Source organism: Ammospiza caudacuta, chromosome 6 (assembly GCF_027887145.1).
Source record: "Ammospiza caudacuta isolate bAmmCau1 chromosome 6, bAmmCau1.pri, whole genome shotgun sequence".
In the NCBI taxonomy this organism is placed as follows: Eukaryota; Metazoa; Chordata; class Aves; order Passeriformes; family Passerellidae; genus Ammospiza; species Ammospiza caudacuta.
Genome location: NC_080598.1, coordinates 58,891,799 through 58,909,939, shown reverse-complemented (window position 1 = coordinate 58,909,939; position 18,141 = coordinate 58,891,799). Strand labels below are relative to the sequence as shown.

At 44.0% G+C, this 18,141-nt stretch overlaps 2 protein-coding genes across 4 annotated transcripts in view; both read left to right on the top strand.

Moving 5' to 3' along the window:
• The window catches only part of ZBTB1 (zinc finger and BTB domain containing 1), a 29,708-nt gene extending 14,786 nt beyond the window's left edge, over window positions 1-14,922 (top strand). Inside the window, exon 3 of one of the 3 annotated variants that reach the window (XM_058806516.1) lies at window positions 14,274-14,922. In XM_058806516.1, coding sequence (XP_058662499.1) covers window positions 14,274-14,280 — 7 coding nt within the window. In that variant the 3' untranslated portion in view covers window positions 14,281-14,922. Of the gene's footprint in view, window positions 1-5,592; window positions 6,341-7,850; window positions 13,334-14,273 lie in introns of those variants that run through there. The other 2 variants (XM_058806514.1, XM_058806515.1) reach the window with 2 other exon arrangements.
• A 643-nt stretch (window positions 14,923-15,565) lies between these two features.
• HSPA2 (heat shock protein family A (Hsp70) member 2) lies at window positions 15,566-17,911 on the top strand. Its single transcript, XM_058806517.1, has one exon. The coding sequence runs from the start codon at window positions 15,623-15,625 to the stop codon at window positions 17,522-17,524; it is 1,902 nt and encodes a 633-aa protein (XP_058662500.1). The 5' UTR covers window positions 15,566-15,622; the 3' UTR covers window positions 17,525-17,911.
• Window positions 17,912-18,141: the final 230 nt, after the last annotated feature.

Sequence of the window (18,141 nt, the reverse complement as noted above, 5' to 3'; positions counted from 1 at the left end):
TGCTGAAAGGCAGGAGGTGACCTCTGCCATGTAAGGGATCACTCCTGAACTCGGTGAAGGGCTAAGGGTGATTTATAGAGCCTCCTGCTCAGGATCAGGAGCCCTTGTTTAGAGTTTATTGGTCTGAACTTGACCCAAAAATGTTTCTTAAAAAATGTGACTTCCTAGTGCAAGTAGACCTGTCAACTACAGAAGTTAAATGGAGAAACTGGGAATGATGATATTTACGTGTACTATCTAACTTTATAAACACCCTGAATACCTCTGTTTTTCAATTATAAGCTGTGTCGTTGTAGTAGCCTTTCAAAGTAAAGTTTGTTAAACCTTTCCAACTGAACTTGAATTGATGTTTTTTCCTGTTCTAGGGAAACAAAACCCAGTGCCTTGGAGTTCACATGTATGAAAGTCCATGCTAAGGCTCACAAAGAGCATGAATTGCACTGCAGGGAAGCTTCAAAGTAGATCTACTTACATGTAGGCAGAAAAAATCAGAATGACTGAAGTAGCCTGAGAAGTGATCAAGGGGAGTATAGGAGAACATAAACAAGTCAGCCTGGCTTGCAATGAGATGGGTATTTAAATAGATGAGTATTTGAGATGAAATGTAAAAGCGTGCAGGGGAACAGCAGGGCACTGTTAGAGAAAAGGCCTGGAGTGACAGGAGGAATTTGGCTGCTGTGGAAGGGGAGAAGGTCTGGGTGCTGAGGCAGCCTGGGGCTGGCCACTCCTGAATGTTCTCCCCAGAATGGGACAGCATCTGCAGGAGAGGGAAATGATGGTGTTTCAGTGCTTCTGCCATACATAAATGATTTAATGTGGAGACAGAACAAAAACAGACGTGAAAAAAAATCAACAGCAGTTATCCTAGAAGTTTTGCAGTTACTTGAAAGATAGTGAAGGGGAAGCAAAAAATATTTTATTTAGGAGTTCTTCTCCTCTAATTTGTGCTTTTCTGTTGCCATAACATTGTTCTTTTCTGTCTCCTAAGTGAATATTAGCGTGTAAAAACACTTAATGATCTTTAAAACTGAAGGTGTAAGCATTGCACGAGGCGTAGACAGAAAGAAAAAGATTTGCTGGATGCCATAAGTTATGTTTTAAAGTGATTTGCTATTCTTATTTTTGGAGGACCTCTCTGTGTTCTGTTGTTTTTCCCATTTTGGGAGTGCTATGGGCTGCAATCCTAAGAATTTTTTAAGTGGCCAGCCTAGCTCTTAGCTTTCAAGATTTACTGAAAGTTAAAAAGAGGGAATTCATGAAGACCTGGTATGAGCTTTAAAATATCACAAAAGCTCTTGAGCTTCTTTTTCAGTTTCAGAGGAGATGTTTAAAATGTTAATATATATATACTTGTAAATGTTTCCTCCTGACTTGTTAGTTCAAGGAGTATTTACATTTGTGTATAATGATATTTGTAGCCAAGAGGTCTGTGGAGAAATCTTGATTTCAATAAATAGAGTATCATGGAATTCTAAGAATTTATGCTTTAATTAGGGGATTTCTCTATGTAATACTTTCAGTTGGTGTAAACCATATAATTCAGCGTATTTTTTATTCAAAGCTGTAGACAGAAAATATATTGCCCTGGAGAATGTATTAAAAATACATTGTTATGAAAGTGAATAGTTTGACTACATGATTGTATTTGAATACTCTAGTGCTAAAACATCAAATCTCAGAGCTATTGGTGAGGACATAAATTTGCTCCTGGAGGCTGTGCCACCTTGAGCCCTGGCAGCCCTTTACTTCTCCCCATTAGTTTCAGCTCTCCTGTCCCCTGTGTGCCACCCTCTCCGTTGTCAAAGAGCAGTACCTATGGAGCTACACAATGCTCTGAATCAAACAACAGGCTTTTTTCTGTTCCCTGTGGGGCTGGTTTTTGGCTGGATCAGTTCCCTGCTGTGATTCCCTTTCCATCTCTGTGTCAGATCTTGTGCAAGCACAATAGAAGGGGTGGCACAAGGGGAGGAATGAGTGGCTGGGAGGGGGCTCCTTTGCTGGAAGGAGCTGTACCAGAACTCAGAGCATGTCCCGAATTTAACTCGGTCTCTGTCTCCCCCCAGCATCCTCGGGGAAGCTGAACTCTTACATTCATCTCCTATTTCCTGATAAGGAAAAAGGCAGCCCAACCTCTTACAAATGAGACACATCTCTGCTATCTGCCCTCTTCGTGAGAACTGGAAACCTTCCTGCATTCAGCTCATCCCACAAATATGCTCTGGAGCTTTCTTGGTGTTTCTTGAAGCAGACTGGGTAGTGCTCTGCACCACTGGGTTTGTGTGGTTGGCCTGGCCCAGGGCCAGGAATGAGCTGGGCCCCTTGTCTGGCCAAACCCCAGGAATGGTTCCCACCTTCCTCTGGCCTTCCTGCCCTCCAGCTGTGGGCCCAGATGCAGCTGTGGAGCTCCTCTGTTGCCCTGTGCCACTCGCTGCTTTTCTCAGTAAGGGGAGGCAGTTGTCTCATTTTGGTCTAATGCTGAAAGCTCAGGGTAATTCTCTGTGTAAGTTAAACTGATGCTGGCAGTATCTGTTACTACCCCTTCTTACTGTGCTTCTGACTTTTAAGTGCTTCTCAATCTCAGAGGGTTAAAAATCAAATCTTCTGACTTCCCTAATTCTCAGCTGGTTTGATGCTTGTCGCAGACTTAAAGACCTACAAGATGAAACATGACTAATTTGACTTTATAAAGTCTGCTGAAAGCTAGAAATTAGGAACATGTTTTCAAAAGCTGACATTTCTGTAGTTCTCAGCTGTAAACCAGTTTTCTGTATTTTCTTCCAACTTCCAAAAACTCCTAAAATATTGCTGTGCGGTGTATTCTTGAGACGTGTGAGTAGGCTGAGATTTTGTAGGGGAAAGATGCCAAAAATCAGGACACATTTTATAAATTAAGTGTCTTTTGCTACTTTTACAGTCACTTCCACAGTTCTGGAATTAATTCTCATTTTATTTTTTTAATGCAGAAAGACAAATCTTAATTTGTAACACGGCAGTAGAGCTCATGACTCAGGAATCACTTCATCATGACTATAAATATTCAGCCCTGAAACAAACAGCCCATGTTCCTTGTCATGTACTTGAATGGCCAGTGCCAGCTTCATAGGATAAATGCTTTCAGAGCTTTATTTGGGTTATTTTTACTCTCAGATATCTTGAAGGGTGCGGATTTTAAAATTAATTTAAGACAAAAGAAAACAACATCGTGCATTGTGCTTTTAGAGAAATGGTTGTCAGTAATTCACGTAGATTCCCTCTGTAAGAGTGGTTGGAAGTACATTTCTAAAGTTTCTTATTAATATGTTAAAGGGAACATAACAGAACTGTGAGATGAGAAATCCTCAGATGGTCCAGGGCCAGGTTTGACTGTCTCTTTTGTGTAGCCAGCGTGGCACACCTCACCCCAGCAACCTTGAGGTTCAGACGTGGTCAGGATCTTTGATTGTCTTGCAAGAAAATGAAAAGGTTTAATCCTTTCCTGTGCCTTCTGGCATACTAAAAACCATAGTAAATCTTCCTGCAGCTACAACCACAAAAACAATGCTGCATGTAGAATTTCCGGTGGGAGGAAAAAAAAAAAGAAATGGTTCAAGAACTTCCCTCTCTCACAAAGTTCTGCATTTATTGTTTTCACTCAAACTCATGTGTGATTTGCATCAATGAGATTTTGGGGTGTACTTATTTTTGTTTGCAAATAAGACATGACTTCAGATAAATCTGTCTTGTAGTTCTGTAGACATGCCCAGACTCCTGACAGGGAATGAGTGCATCCCTTATAGGCCTCTAAATCCTGGAAGCTGTGTAATTTGTAGGAAATCCACTGGAAATCAGGACTGTTGTAAATCTTTAGTTTCTCAATTTGTCTGTCAGGCAAAGTGCCACCAGTGTCAGCAATTGCCAAGGTCTGCAGCAGCTGTGTTGCCAACACAAAGATGCAAAAATCAGTCTTTCCCCCTCACTTTTGCCCCATCTCCCCTGATGACAAGGTTGCTATTTTAGAAATGCATCCTTTTGGCTCTTTATTTGTGTGCTGGTTTTTGAAAAGGAAGATTTGCTTTCTTCCTATTTTAAATCAATGATTAGGGCTAAGAAGTTGCTTTCTTTAATAGCTTTCACATGTTTAGTTGAACCTACACAACTCAGTAATACCTGTTCTCTCCTTTTTAGGTAACCATCCCACTACATTGCGGGTGGTCACCAGAGAGACTTCTGCTTCTGACTCCCCAGAAAATGAAGGGGAAAAATAACATATTATCCTTCTCTCCATGGCAAAAGCCCCAAAGACCATGAAAGTTTGTGGAAATGCAGATAAGCTGGCTAAAAATAGAGTTTGCTGAATACCATAAATTGCTTTTGGTTTTGGCAGCAGATACACCAGACTTCTGGTGTTGGTTATGCTCCTCTTACACAAGTCGTTGTTAGGGCTTTTATTTAGGATGCTAAAGATGGTGCCCTGCTTTCTTCCTTGCCTGTGGGTTTCCTACTGGTACCTACTGGTAGAATCCCAGCTTCCAAATTACTGAGGGTTCTGGTTTCTAGCCATTGGTTATTGAGTTACTTAGAATAAATCAGAAACACTTTTAAGAGACAAAATCCAAAGTATTCCTCCTTTGGGAAAGGGATAGATACAGTAATATTTTAGGAGGAAGAAATACAGGGTAGGATCTCTTGAAACTGATGAAGAAATTGTCTTGGTATGCCCCACAGCCCAGGAGAGAGCTCAGATGTCTGAGCTACATTGTTATCAGGTGAATTAAATAGAAGTTGTGTACACTTATATATGCTGTAAAATATGACACTTAATACTCTGCGTGCTTGGAAGTCTGAGGGTTAGCCCCACCTAGTCTGCTTTCAGATGGATTGTGTTTCACTTAGATTTTACTGACCATTGCTGACACAATGTTCTGCCAGAAAAGACAGAGGTCCTGATGTACAGTAACTTAAAAACTGGAAAATAACTCAGTCAAGACACAAGAGATTTCACAGTAATTGTCACAGTTCTTTCAGCTTTAGTTTGTTGTGCAAAGAGTTAAACAGTTCAAAGGCAGTTTGCTTTGGAGAATGTTTATTTGATCAAGTTCAGTGTGGCTTAGACCCCAAATAGAAATACCAACTTCAAACAGAGCCCTGCTATGAGAGAAGGAATGAATAGTCTGTGGCCTCCCAGACCTCACAAGCTATGTTGGTTTGTTACACAGAGTCAAAACAAAGATGTCCCTTAGAACACATATACATTAACTCAGTGTATTTCACACACCACATCTTTTATCTCCCATCTGCTTCTCTCCCTGGTCCTTTGGGCTGTGACAAGGCCACTGAGATCCTGAATGAGCTACAGTCTCCTCAGTGAAAAGCATATATGGTGTGATGGGACCATCCAAGCTACTTAGATTGTTAGCGTTAGGGGAGCTACTGCTCCTGTTTACTAAGACTGAAGTACTACATCCTTTGGATTTTGGAACAGTGCTTATCTTTGCTTCTTGGTTCCCTTTACATTGCAGGAAGCAGGGTGAGGAAGAACCCAGTGGGTGCTTCTCTTAGATGGAGCCTGGAAGATCTTGTTGGCTGAGGCATGTTGTTGTTTTGTTTCTTCAGGTCCTTAGCTGGCTGAATCTTCAGACTTCTAATAAATGCACTAAGCCTTGAAAAAGCATTATTAATGCATGATGAGATACACCAAGTTCAGCCACTGAACATAAGAGTGAAACCCATGCAGATGCTGTTAGTGCAGGAACCTGGTATCGAGCCAAATCTGGAGAGCCATCTTTGATCTGTCTCCAGGTCCTCCTTTTATTTGTAAACATCCAGCTAATCACAGACTTCCTCTGACTTTGATGAAGTGGAAGGAGCCGCATCCTCTGTGAGCGCTGGGAAGGGCTGGGATTCTGCTGCGGCTCCGGATGCGGGATGGGGGCTCCAGCGCCATCTCGTGGCTCGCTGGGACCCGCCTGTCCGTGTTCCCAGGGCTGGAATGCTCCGGTCTGCTGGGAGAGGGGAAGCAGATCCTCCCTCGGCTGTGCATCCCCAGTCAGTTCTGTGCTTAGGGCAGCTGCGCGGTTTTAGTCTGCGAGGAGGGCACAAGGTTTTGTCTCTCATCTCCCTTCCTGTGGGCTGCAGGCTCCCGGCAGTGCCGGCGGCTCTGTGTGTGCTACACCCCACCCCACCACAGCTGGCACTGATTAGCAGTGTTTCTGCTGTCTCATCGGAAAAATGTGATTTAATATGCACAGGCAGCCCACCTTCCTGCACTCAGAGGTGGCCCCACACAGCACAGCCCATGTATTTCAGAGAGGTGGTGGAATGAAGCTCAGCTGTGTGTGTGAGTTGTCCCTGATTTGGAAATGACAGAGATTTTGGACTGCAAAGTGCAGGGTGACATGGTAATCAACAGCAATGGCAAACACTGATGTCCAGGGGAAAAACAGTGCTCACATGCTTACTTTAGTTAGAATATATTTTTTCCCTCCTTTGTTAGTTTACCAAAAAAAAAGAAAATAAGTACTTCCTGACTTCTGAGCTAGTCATGTAAGAGTTACTTTGCAATAACAGCACTGGTCCAGTGAATTCCCCTCCAAGATTTTAAGAATGTGGTAGGCAGGCATATGGCCTTGCTGCCAGAGCCAGCAGTACTTTGAAGGTAGCAGTTTGCCCAAGACGTGTTTCCCCTGTTCACATTGCCCTCATGGCACAAAACAAAAGCCTTTTGTCCCAGCTGGCCTTTTTGCCCACCTTAAGCATGTGACATGGCACAGAGGGCAGATGAAATCCCAGACAAGCCTGGGCCTGGCACATGCAGTGAGTGAGGGCCTGGCCATGGCGCACACCGAGGTTGAGGCTTGAGGCTTTCCTCTCCCAGGTGTGCCAGGAAATTCAGCCCTGAGCTGGCCTCGAGGATGCTTTGGCAGGTAAGTGATGCAAAGAGCTGCTGAACCAGGCTTCATGTGCAGCCTCTGCATTGTAGACACAACCACTTGGGCCAGGGCTGCCACAGTCTCATAGGAACACCAAGTGTAAGTTATCCAGAAGTGGCACAATCATATGCTGTGTACAATGTGATTCACATATCCACAGAAAGAAGTCAGTGTGCAAAAAAACAACCCAACAACCCTGAGGATTGTCCTCAAAAGTTATAAACATGAATTTATAGTTTCTTGATTGTTCCTCTCCGACACAAAGCTGCTCAGATTTGTCATGAACTAGTGTGGTTGAAGGAGACTTCCAGGAATTGTAAATATTTATAAAATTTATCTGCATTTAACCTAAAATAAGAATTTGGGGGGTATGTGGGGGTGTGTCTGTCGAGTAAATACATAACAGTTACCTCTGAGTTAGGCAAGATAAAAAAAAAAACACAACCAAAAATACAGTCAAATATGAAGCAGTAAGAAATATTCCAGAGTGGGGGTGTTCCATGCTGTGAGTGGCTGAGGGGAAATAATACTTGTGCAATTTTTTGAGCATCCACTAAGCCAAGCCATAAACCACTGCTGGAAAGTAACACATACAGTATGAAAACTACTTCTGGGAGGTTTGGGAAGTGAAGTTTTTCTTCAGCAAATCTGTAGCTGTTTTGAAAACAGAAGGCAAAGGAAAAAGAAGCAAAAGTTTCTGAAACAAGATGACAACATTGTTTAAGGTCGTGTTCTGGTGGGGTAGGGGTTGAAGGAAATGTATGGCTTTTTAAAAGAGTTCCTGACTGTGGTGGGTGCTCTGAATAGAACTGAAGGATGGGTATTTAGAGCAAAACCACACATGGTGAGGTGGGAGGGACCACATCATGCTAGCAAATACAGTACTGCAGTGCGGGCTTCTGACTTTTAATATTTTTCTTGCATTTCTTTTCTGCATGGCAGTAGTGAAATAGGGACTTCTAAGCTTCTGAACAACTGAGAGAACCAGATTTGGAGAAGACATGAGGAAGAACTGGTCGGCAAAAGATTTCATAAAAACTCAGAACCTCGTGTGCCAGATCTGAATTGGCACCACCTTTGCTTTTTTGACATAACTGCAGCAGTCGCAAAAGGCACCAAACAGTCAAATTAGAACATGCAGTAAAAGCTGTTTTGGACTCTTCTATGTATCATAAATCTTACTTCTTTGTGACTATTACTTACAGCTGTAAGAAACAAATTCAAAGTCTTTCATGGAGCAGACAGCCAAAAGAGGCAGATGCCAGGTGTTAAGGGCTGCACTGAAATGAATTTGCAAAATTTCTATCCACATGCTGGAGTGCTCCTTTTATGAAATGTGGCTTCTTAGAGTTGCTGTCAAAAACTGTGTAGATTTTTTAGTTCAAACATTACAAGTGTATACTCATGCACAATGCTAAACTATCAAGTGTTAAAAAAGAAAAAAAAAATAGTAAGAGGTGAAAAAAAAAATCTTAAAAACTGAGGACACAGGGTCCCAGAGAAAGGACAGGATGGTGAGAGAGATCCAGCTGACTTGATTTCCCCTGCTGCCATCATCATCATTTGCAAGCTGAAGAGGACCTTCCATGGAGCACAGTGCTTGTATGTGGAGAGTAAAGAAATGGTGCTCTGGTCTTTTAAAAAGAATGGTGAAAACTTTTTACCAACAAAGAGATGAGTAAATGTAAAATAATCTTCACAGGGCACAGGGTGCACCTTGTTCTGGAGCTAAGCCTTGCAAAATTTGGCTCGAAGAAGAGAATCAGACGCTCATGTTCAGATTTGAACATTTTAGGAATAGTAATGTTTCCAGCTAAATTAATGGGGGGAGGGAAAAACCTTAACTAAAAAAGCAATAAGGCAGTACGTGTTCCAAATTAGGGCAAGCATGAATTATAAAAATATCAATTTCTTTTGCTTCCCTCAGACAACAGTGGATCAAATTAAGACATGTAAGCAGACTAAACATGCTGATTATATTCTGCTGTAGTTACATATTTTACTAATTCTACTCATGATTATAAAAGGATGTTTCATTGTTCACTATAACTGTTATCTCAAGAAGAGTCTGTCTATAATTTTATTTATAATTGGCATCATTTTCATTACTGTTGTTACCAAGTGTGTACAATATTGTCTGTATTGCAGCTTGTATAGGGCATGTGTCTGTGCTTGCTTTACTCTTTTTGAGTTTATAAAGTTACTATACAAATGCAAGAAAAGATGTTCAGATATCTTTGAATGTGGTTCCTTCATCTAATTACGTAGCCCCCAATGTTTCAGCATATAGATGTTGAAGGTATCAGCTCTGTTAACACATAACACCTCAAACATTAATGCAGGTATTTGAAAAGCCTCCAGTGCAGCACTGGGATGCTGACACTTCAGTCCCAGTGGCTGTATGGAGTAAAGGGGAGGATGGTGAATATCTGGGCAAAGCTGGATACCACTGGGGACTCTGCAGGGAGAAGGCACAAGATACCTAAGAGCAAACGGGATGTGCTTTCTGTAGAAAACATGAAGGACCTTAAGAGCAGGACCACCACAAAGCAGAGGAGAGAAGGGAATACATTTATAGCATCGCCTTCAACAGTATACAACGTGTAGGACATCTAGAACAGGCTGTGACTGTTCTGTAACTTAGCAATTACTTCCAGTCTATGTAGAGAATCAGTAAAGACATTCCAGGTTAGTTATCATCATCTTTAAAGCTTATTCCGTGCTTTGCAACAGTATCTTTAATAAAATACTCTTACAAATCTGCTTATTATTCTGATTTAATTCCATCTTATACCTGAGTTGATAACAGTCCTGGCAACAGGGTGAAGGTACCACCTGCTTCATCGGCTCCTGCGTTTTTCCCATTCACCTGCTAATGACAAGAGGGAAAACAGAGATGAATAATTACCAAATAATCACAGAAATGAGAAAACAAGAGGAATTCATATCATGCTACCATTCAATTATTAGAAAAATTGTTCACGCTAAGCATATCAGTAAATCTGAGAGATTAATCACATACTGATCTCTGAGTAAGAAGTATTGGTCTTTGCCTGTGTTTAACTACACCACTTATCTTGTTTAAGACTTAGCATAATTTTCCAGCTTTACAGTTACTTTCAATAACTGCAGTATATTGTTTAACCCCATCACAGCAGTTCTAGATAAAATTCTCTGTTTTCATTTATTTAACCCCTGGACCATATAGAGTATCCTTTTAATATCTTCAAATAAGACCAAGCAGAGTTCAGGGACATTAACAGATAAGATTAGAATTCAGAATAATCCTGGCAAGGTGCAGATGGGATCTGAAAAGATGTTATTTAATAGGAACAAGTGCAAGCTGGAACCATACAAGTAAAGGAATAGCTGCTTAATTTCAAAGAATCCTAGAATGGTTTGGGTTGGAAGGGACCTTAAGGACATCTTGTTCCAGTGTCCTGCCATGGGCAGGGACACCTTTTATCAGACCAGGTTGTTCAGAGCCCCATCCAACCTGTCCTTGAGCACTCCCAGGGATGGGGCAGCCACAGTTGCTCTGGACAATCTGTGCCAGTGCCTCACTCATCCTCACAGTAAAGGATTTCTTCTTTATATCTAAACTAAATTTACTCTTTCAATTTCAATTTTAAAAAAATCAGTGCATTATTTTAGATCATACTCTGAAAATTAATCTGCAACATCATGATGTTGCAAATAAAGGTAAAAACTGAAATGTAGAAACTGGAGTGTCATCTGTTTCTTCAGAACCACCAAGGCAAGAGCTGGTAACATCTCCAGTTTTGAGCATAGCGCTTGAAAGCTAAAATACAAGGTGCATGCACAGAATCCAGGAGAAAGCAGTGAATGGCTGGAAACCAAGAAGACTTTGCTTCTGAGTACAGGCTGAGTAATTTTAAGTCATTTTACAGAAGAGATGGTGGAGGGAAAACACAATGATTTTCATATAAAAATCTGGTTGCAAAGAAAAATGGCACAACTGTTTCTCATATCCAAAGTCAACATGAATAAAAATAATTGCCTTAAATTACAAGAAAGGAAATCTTGGTTAAACACAAAATGAGACTAAATGACCTGTTGAGGTACTTTCTGATCTGATTCTGTGATTGCTGGAAAATGTTTTGCTTTAAAGTCCCTTGCTAAGGACTCAGTAGAGCTGGTAGTGGCTGCAAGAAAAGGAGGCTGCAGTTAAAGGAATAAAGAACTCAGTGCCTAAAATGCACAGCACACCAGTTTATCTACTTAGCACTAGTGGTACTAACTTCAGCTTTTAATCATGCCTTAGCAAACTGGCAGAAGTCTATGTAAATAAATGTGCTTAAAAACCACTTAATTACAAAATAATTATTCCTTGAAGCATCAAGCATTAGTTTAATCAGTGTTGACAACTTCCATGATTTTATTGAGTCTAATCAATCTGAGGCTGCCTGATTTCAGTTATAAGATGGTGTAATGAGCTATTTTATTTATTTAAAAAAATTAGACCTGCAAATTACATGGAAAATCCTAAAAGTGTGATCTGAACATATGGTAAAAATGAAAAAGCCAGAAGGTAAATAAAGCTACTAGGTTTATAATTTTAGGAGATCTGACTCACGAGTTTTGCACTCCTGGTTTGGCAGTATGAAAATTCAGTGCCCTGTATTCTGCTGTTCTGACTATTTTCATAGTACTGATCATGCATTTGTGTAATTTGCCAAAAAACACGTTATACAAATTTGCAGAACTTTATTTGTTAGTCACAAAAACAAAGGAGCACTTATATAAGTAAGAGGATGTCTTGTGGCTGCCCTTTAAATTAACAAGGAGCAGCTGTGCACAAAACCTGGCGATATATAAACACAAAGTTACATAGCTCCCCCATACACACTATGATTTTTAATGCAACACTTTATTAGAAGAATCTTGTCATTTTATATGCTGGTAGTTCTTGTCTGAATTCCAAGTACCAGACTTACATTCACAAAAAAAAAAAAAAAAAAAAAAGATGAAGAATTTTAGTGGTGAAAAGGTATTGTGACAAAGTATTACTAGATCTTTGAATAGCAGTTGCTTAGACTTTTCTGAACATCTGCTTGCTGTATTATGAAATAATCCATTCTCACTGATACAATCTGATCTATGCAATTTTTGGGATAGTTTTACAAGGGAAATGAATATTAGGGAAATTGATACCAGAATTTAGGATCTAAGATCTTCTGACTGCCAAACCTGAAAAAGTCATTCATTGCATTTCAACTTTATCTTAATGATCCAAGTGGCTGATGTCTGATTGAACTGTAACTTGGGTTCAGTCCTATTTTTATACTCCATTGCCTTATGAAACACGTGGGGGAAAAAAAATCTTCCTTTTATCATGATAAAGAGAAGGGTTGAGTTCTCAGTTCTGCTCCAGATACTGAGCTCTTGCTTCACTGAAGAAATCTAAATGTCATCTTCATTTCTGGCTGGGTGGTGTAATGGAGAATAGCCTACAGCATATTACATAACACTGCTAAACAGGAAACATGGGTGCATAATCAATCCTAAACACAAATAAATGGATCAGAAAGAGGCCTGCCACTGCCAGAGGTGCCAAACTGCTGCTCTGGAAGTGAAAATATGGCTTACAGATTCAGGAGGAGGGAATAACAGCCAATGTTTTGTTAAGGGGAAAATCAGACTTGTGCAGAAGTCCTCCCCATAAAGCTCACTCTTTAATTTCTGAACCAGTTGGTTTGGCTCACCTGTACCATGATTGCATATGAAGCAACATGAAAGGGAATCATGTGGCTCTTCCCATATGAGAGGATGACTACATGCATGAGTTGGTTCCCAAAGTGCTGACAAAAAGCAGGTTGGTAATAGCTCTGCTGAGAAGAGAGAATATGTCTAATGAGGTTTTGGAGTTGCTCCCTCTCGTTAGACTGGACTTTCTCTGAGGACATCAGTAAGAGGTGATCGCAAGAACGTCCTGTGAACTTCTGACTGAACAGGAATGAAAGTTAAAAAGCAGACCTAGACATGTCATTGCACAGAAGAAAACAGCACCTGTGTGCCCAGCTGGAAAAGAAATACTCCTGCAACAGCAGGCTGAACAGCCTGAGTCCTTTGGATTTTTCCTTAGGATGTCTCTTTACACCAGTAGCATTAAAATGGAGTGCTCATGTGTTCCTGCAAGATCTTTACTCCAGATTTACTACAGCAAAACAACTCCCATGATGAAATAAACAGGACTGAGAGAGTACTCTCAGGGTGAGTAGTAATCCAGTCAATGCAAACACCTCTTCAGCAGGTTACCAGCACATGTGGTGTCAGCACAACCATATCAGGGCCACACTAGTTATTGGGCAAGGAAGCACCAAATGAGTTTTGTCTGGAGCTGTTGTATATATTTTGTGCCTGGGCTGATAAAACATATAGTTAAAAGCTTTGGGCCAAATAAAGGAAATGTCACTTCTAAATTGGATAATCCTTGTTAGATTACAGCTATAGTTAAATGGGACATCAGATTAATTTTGCTGCAAAGACTGTTTATTGTGTTAATCAATATTGTGTTATTTCCTACTCCCCTTGTTCTCTCCATCTACTGTTTCTATAAATATGTTTTTGAGGCAGGAATCTTCGTTTTACTCTGGAATAACAGGGTCTGAGTTTGTGCTGCAGCTATTAAAACAGGTTTCTTGTGCATTATTAGTGTTCCTAAGGGACAGTCCTCACAAGGATACAAATAAAAAACAACATCAACTTTTCAGCTGAAACAGAATTTATTATGCACCTCTCTTTGTATTGCCCTGGCATTTCTCCCTGTCCCACATAATACAATCAACTGAATGAAGTGGCAGTGAATTACAGGAAGAGATGGTTCAGTGATGAATCAGTCGCTGGTCTAACTACAAGAGAAACCGACACCCTTCCCATCAAAGAAATATGCACACAGGATATACAGAGCAGCTCCTGTAGGCAGAGACAGCTGATGGTTCCCATTTTCCAGTGACTTCTTTTGGAGTGCTCCAAGGTCAGAACCCATGTGAAAAAAAAAAAAAAAAAGACCAGGATTCACGGAAGACTAATAGTTATTTAAGCATGTACAATATGTATGGTCAGAAATCCAGGCTCTTCCATCACAAAACTACACTACACACATAATGTACAGAAGAGGTGGAGCTCTCATGTCTTGTAAAAAAGGCTTTGAAAAATACACTAATGGAAACAAGGATGTTTTTGAACAGGAGTTACAGTGCCTGTAATAACTGTGTGAATACAAATCACTCTGGAAAAAGCTGTAACATGTTTTCTATGAGGCCAGGTACTGCTGAAAGCTGGGGACAAAAGTAATGAAAGAGGATTTAAGTATACAGTGACATTAATCCTTCTCTCACACAGCTCCTGAAGTCTGTGGACAGCAAACTTAGCAGCACTTTAAAAGGAGCTGAAAAGGAGCTACTCACTAAGACTCTGTAGAAAAAAAAAAAAATCTCGGGACGTTTTGCCCTCCTTACGAGAACTGGAATATTTTGAAGTGTTTGTCTCAGAGTACGGAGGCATAATTTGGAGAAACCACAGCGGATTTTCATGTTTAATATATTTTCATCAAAGCACTTTCCTACCTCCGAGTTAATAGCTCCATAGCTTTTGCTAAACGTAGGCGTGACGACATCTCACATTAGCACAACAGACAAGAATTTGGAGGCGGTTCAAGAATGGTCACCACGCAGGAACACGCAGCACCAGGGCCCCCAGAGCCCCACCGGAGCCATTCCCGGAGCTCTGCCGGGGCAGGGGGGACAGCCCGCTGCCATTCCCTCAGTTCTGAGGGGGGACAGAACCCGGTGCCGCTCCCCGAGTTTGGGTACCGGGACAGACACGGGGCGGGGGGGTTGTCAGCCGGCCAAGTTCGGGCGAAATAAGGCTAAACACGGGCTCGGCGGGACTTTCCCTCGGGCACTTTCCCTCAGCGGGAGAGCGCGGAGCGGTGTGAGGGGAAGCGTTCCGCCATGACAGCGCGGGGGTCGCCGCGGCGGGGGATGCGTGGCGGCCGTTCCGCCCTGACAACCGTGGGGGAGGCTGAAGGGAGGTGTGTGTCTGTGTCAGGGAGGGAGGGCGACATTTCTGCCTCCCTGCGACCAAATAAGGGCAAATTCCCCAGTGCCGGGCTGAGCGCTCAGGAATTACAAACACCGCACGGCTCGAGCGGCCGCGAACCCATACCCCCCCCCCCCACCCACACCCCGCGGGTCCGCGCGGGCGGAGCGCGGGGGCGTCCCGTAGCGACAGCACAGCCCCACCCCGCCGGCCCGCCCCCGCGTGCCATTGGATAGCGCTGCTGTCAATCTCCGGCATAACGTCATGTCAGCTGGAACTTTCTAGCTGAGGTTCGCGCCGGGGGCGGGGCGAGGGGACAGCACCGGCGCGGATTGGCTGAGCGCGACAGCGCACGAGAAAAACCCGGAAGAATCGCGGCTCGCGAGGGGCGGGCTGGCGGGTAGGCGCTAGCGGTTCTGATTGGCCAGAGCGTTGGGGGCGGGCACGCCCCGGCGGCTCGCGGGGGCGATTGGCCAAACGGCTGTTCCAGAGGCGTCGGGATTGGCCGTCAGGGTTCTGGCAGGTTCCAGAAGCGGCCGCGGCGGGTATAAAACGGGCGGCGGCGGCGCGAGCTGGGCATATCGCGCCGGGGCGGCAGCTGGAGCGGGCGGGGTGGACACGGGCGAGCAGCACCACAAACAGCCGACACCATGTCTGCCAAGGGGCCGGCGATCGGCATCGACTTGGGCACCACGTACTCCTGCGTGGGCGTCTTCCAGCACGGCAAGGTGGAGATCATCGCCAACGATCAGGGGAACCGCACCACACCCAGCTATGTGGCGTTCACCGATACGGAGCGGCTCATCGGGGATGCTGCCAAAAACCAGGTAGCAATGAACCCCACCAATACCATCTTTGATGCCAAACGCCTCATTGGCCGCAAGTATGACGACCCCACGGTGCAGTCAGACATGAAGCACTGGCCTTTCCGTGTGGTGAATGAGGGAGGCAAGCCCAAGGTGCAGGTGGAGTACAAGGGGGAGATGAAGACATTCTTCCCTGAGGAGATCAGCTCCATGGTGCTGACCAAGATGAAGGAGATTGCTGAGGCCTATCTGGGGTGCAAGGTGCAGAATGCTGTCATCACAGTGCCGGCGTACTTCAATGACTCCCAGCGCCAGGCCACCAAGGACGCTGGCACCATCACAGGCCTCAATGTGATGCGTATCATCAACGAGCCCACCGCAGCCGCTATCGCCTACGGCCTGGACAAGAAAGGAACCCGGGCTGGGGAGAAGAATGTCCTCATCTTTGACCTGGGAGGGGGCACTTTCGATGTCTCCATCCTTACCATCGAGGATGGGATTTTTGAGGTAAAGTCCACAGCTGGTGACACCCATTTGGGTGGGGAGGACTTTGACAACCGCATGGTGAACCACTTTGTGGAAGAATTCAAGCGCAAGCACAAGCGTGACATTGCTGGCAACAAGCGAGCGGTGAGGCGGCTGCGCACGGCTTGTGAGAGGGCAAAGCGCACCCTCAGCTCCTCCACACAGGCCAGCATTGAGATTGACTCTCTGTTTGAGGGCATTGACTTCTACACCTCCATCACTCGTGCCCGTTTCGAGGAGCTCAATGCTGACCTTTTCCGTGGCACCCTGGAGCCGGTGGAGAAGGCACTGCGTGATGCCAAGCTCGACAAGGGCCAGATCCAGGAGATTGTGCTGGTGGGTGGCTCTACCCGGATCCCCAAGATCCAGAAGCTGCTACAGGATTTCTTCAATGGCAAAGAGCTCAACAAGAGCATCAACCCCGATGAGGCTGTGGCTTATGGTGCTGCCGTACAAGCAGCTATCCTCATGGGAGACAAGTCTGAGAACGTGCAGGATCTGCTGCTGCTGGATGTCACCCCTCTGTCCCTGGGCATCGAGACAGCCGGAGGAGTGATGACTGCTCTCATCAAGCGCAACACCACCATCCCCACCAAACAAACTCAGACCTTCACCACCTACTCAGACAACCAGAGCAGCGTCCTGGTGCAGGTGTACGAGGGTGAGAGGGCTATGACAAGGGATAACAACTTGCTGGGCAAGTTTGACCTGACAGGCATCCCCCCAGCACCCAGGGGAGTCCCCCAGATCGAGGTCACTTTTGACATCGATGCCAATGGTATCCTGAATGTCAGCGCCGTGGACAAAAGCACGGGTAAGGAGAACAAGATCACCATCACCAATGACAAGGGTCGCCTCAGCAAGGACGACATTGACCGCATGGTGCAAGAAGCAGAGAAGTACAAAGCAGAGGATGAAGCTAACCGGGATCGGGTGGCAGCCAAGAACTCCCTCGAGTCCTACACTTACAACATGAAGCAGACAGTGGAGGATGATAAACTGAAGGGAAAGATCAGCGACCAGGACAAGCAGAAAGTGCTCGACAAGTGCAAGGAGGTGGTGTCTTGGCTTGACCGCAACCAGATGGCTGAGAAGGAAGAGTACGAGCACAAGCAGAAGGAGCTGGAGAAACTCTGCAACCCGATCGTCACAAAATTGTACCGGGGAGATGGAGGGGCTGGTGGTGGCTCTGGTGGCCCCACCATCGAAGAAGTAGATTAAAGAGGACTGAAGTAAAGACTGGTTTATGGACAGTCACTCCATTCTTTGCTTTGTTATTTTTTTCTAACGTTTAAGGAAAACGTCCTTGCCGATAACAGAGTTTATTCTGTTGGGTGTGTATAAAGGCAGATCTGTCAGCTTGGTTTTGATAAGAGGGAAGGCACGTCCTGCTTTATAAGGTTAGTAATAGACAAATGTTGTTAATTCAGATACAGCTGTTTGTATTCTGGATGTTTGTCTCTGTCTCTTCTAACGTAACCACTTGACTGTTGCAGTTGACAAGTTTCAAGTTATGCATGAAAACCTTTACAAAAGATGAAAAAAAAAATTTGCCAAATTTGGCTTCTGGAAATTTTGGTAATAAATAAAATGTTTTAAAAGCATAAATCTATCCTCTTTCTCCTTTCTGTGAAGGGGTAGTAGTGGGGGGAGGGAGGTGAGGAATACTTTTCTGCTGGTGTCTGTGGCTCTGGGGGGTGACAGCAGTGGCGCAGGGGGTGTTGGGCTGTGGAGGGGGGGCTGATGCCCCTGGAGTGGCAATGGGAGAGAGCATGGGGGCTCCCTGAGGGACCCCAGCTTGGGATGGGTGATGGGGAGGGGGTCTCCTGGTGTTGCAG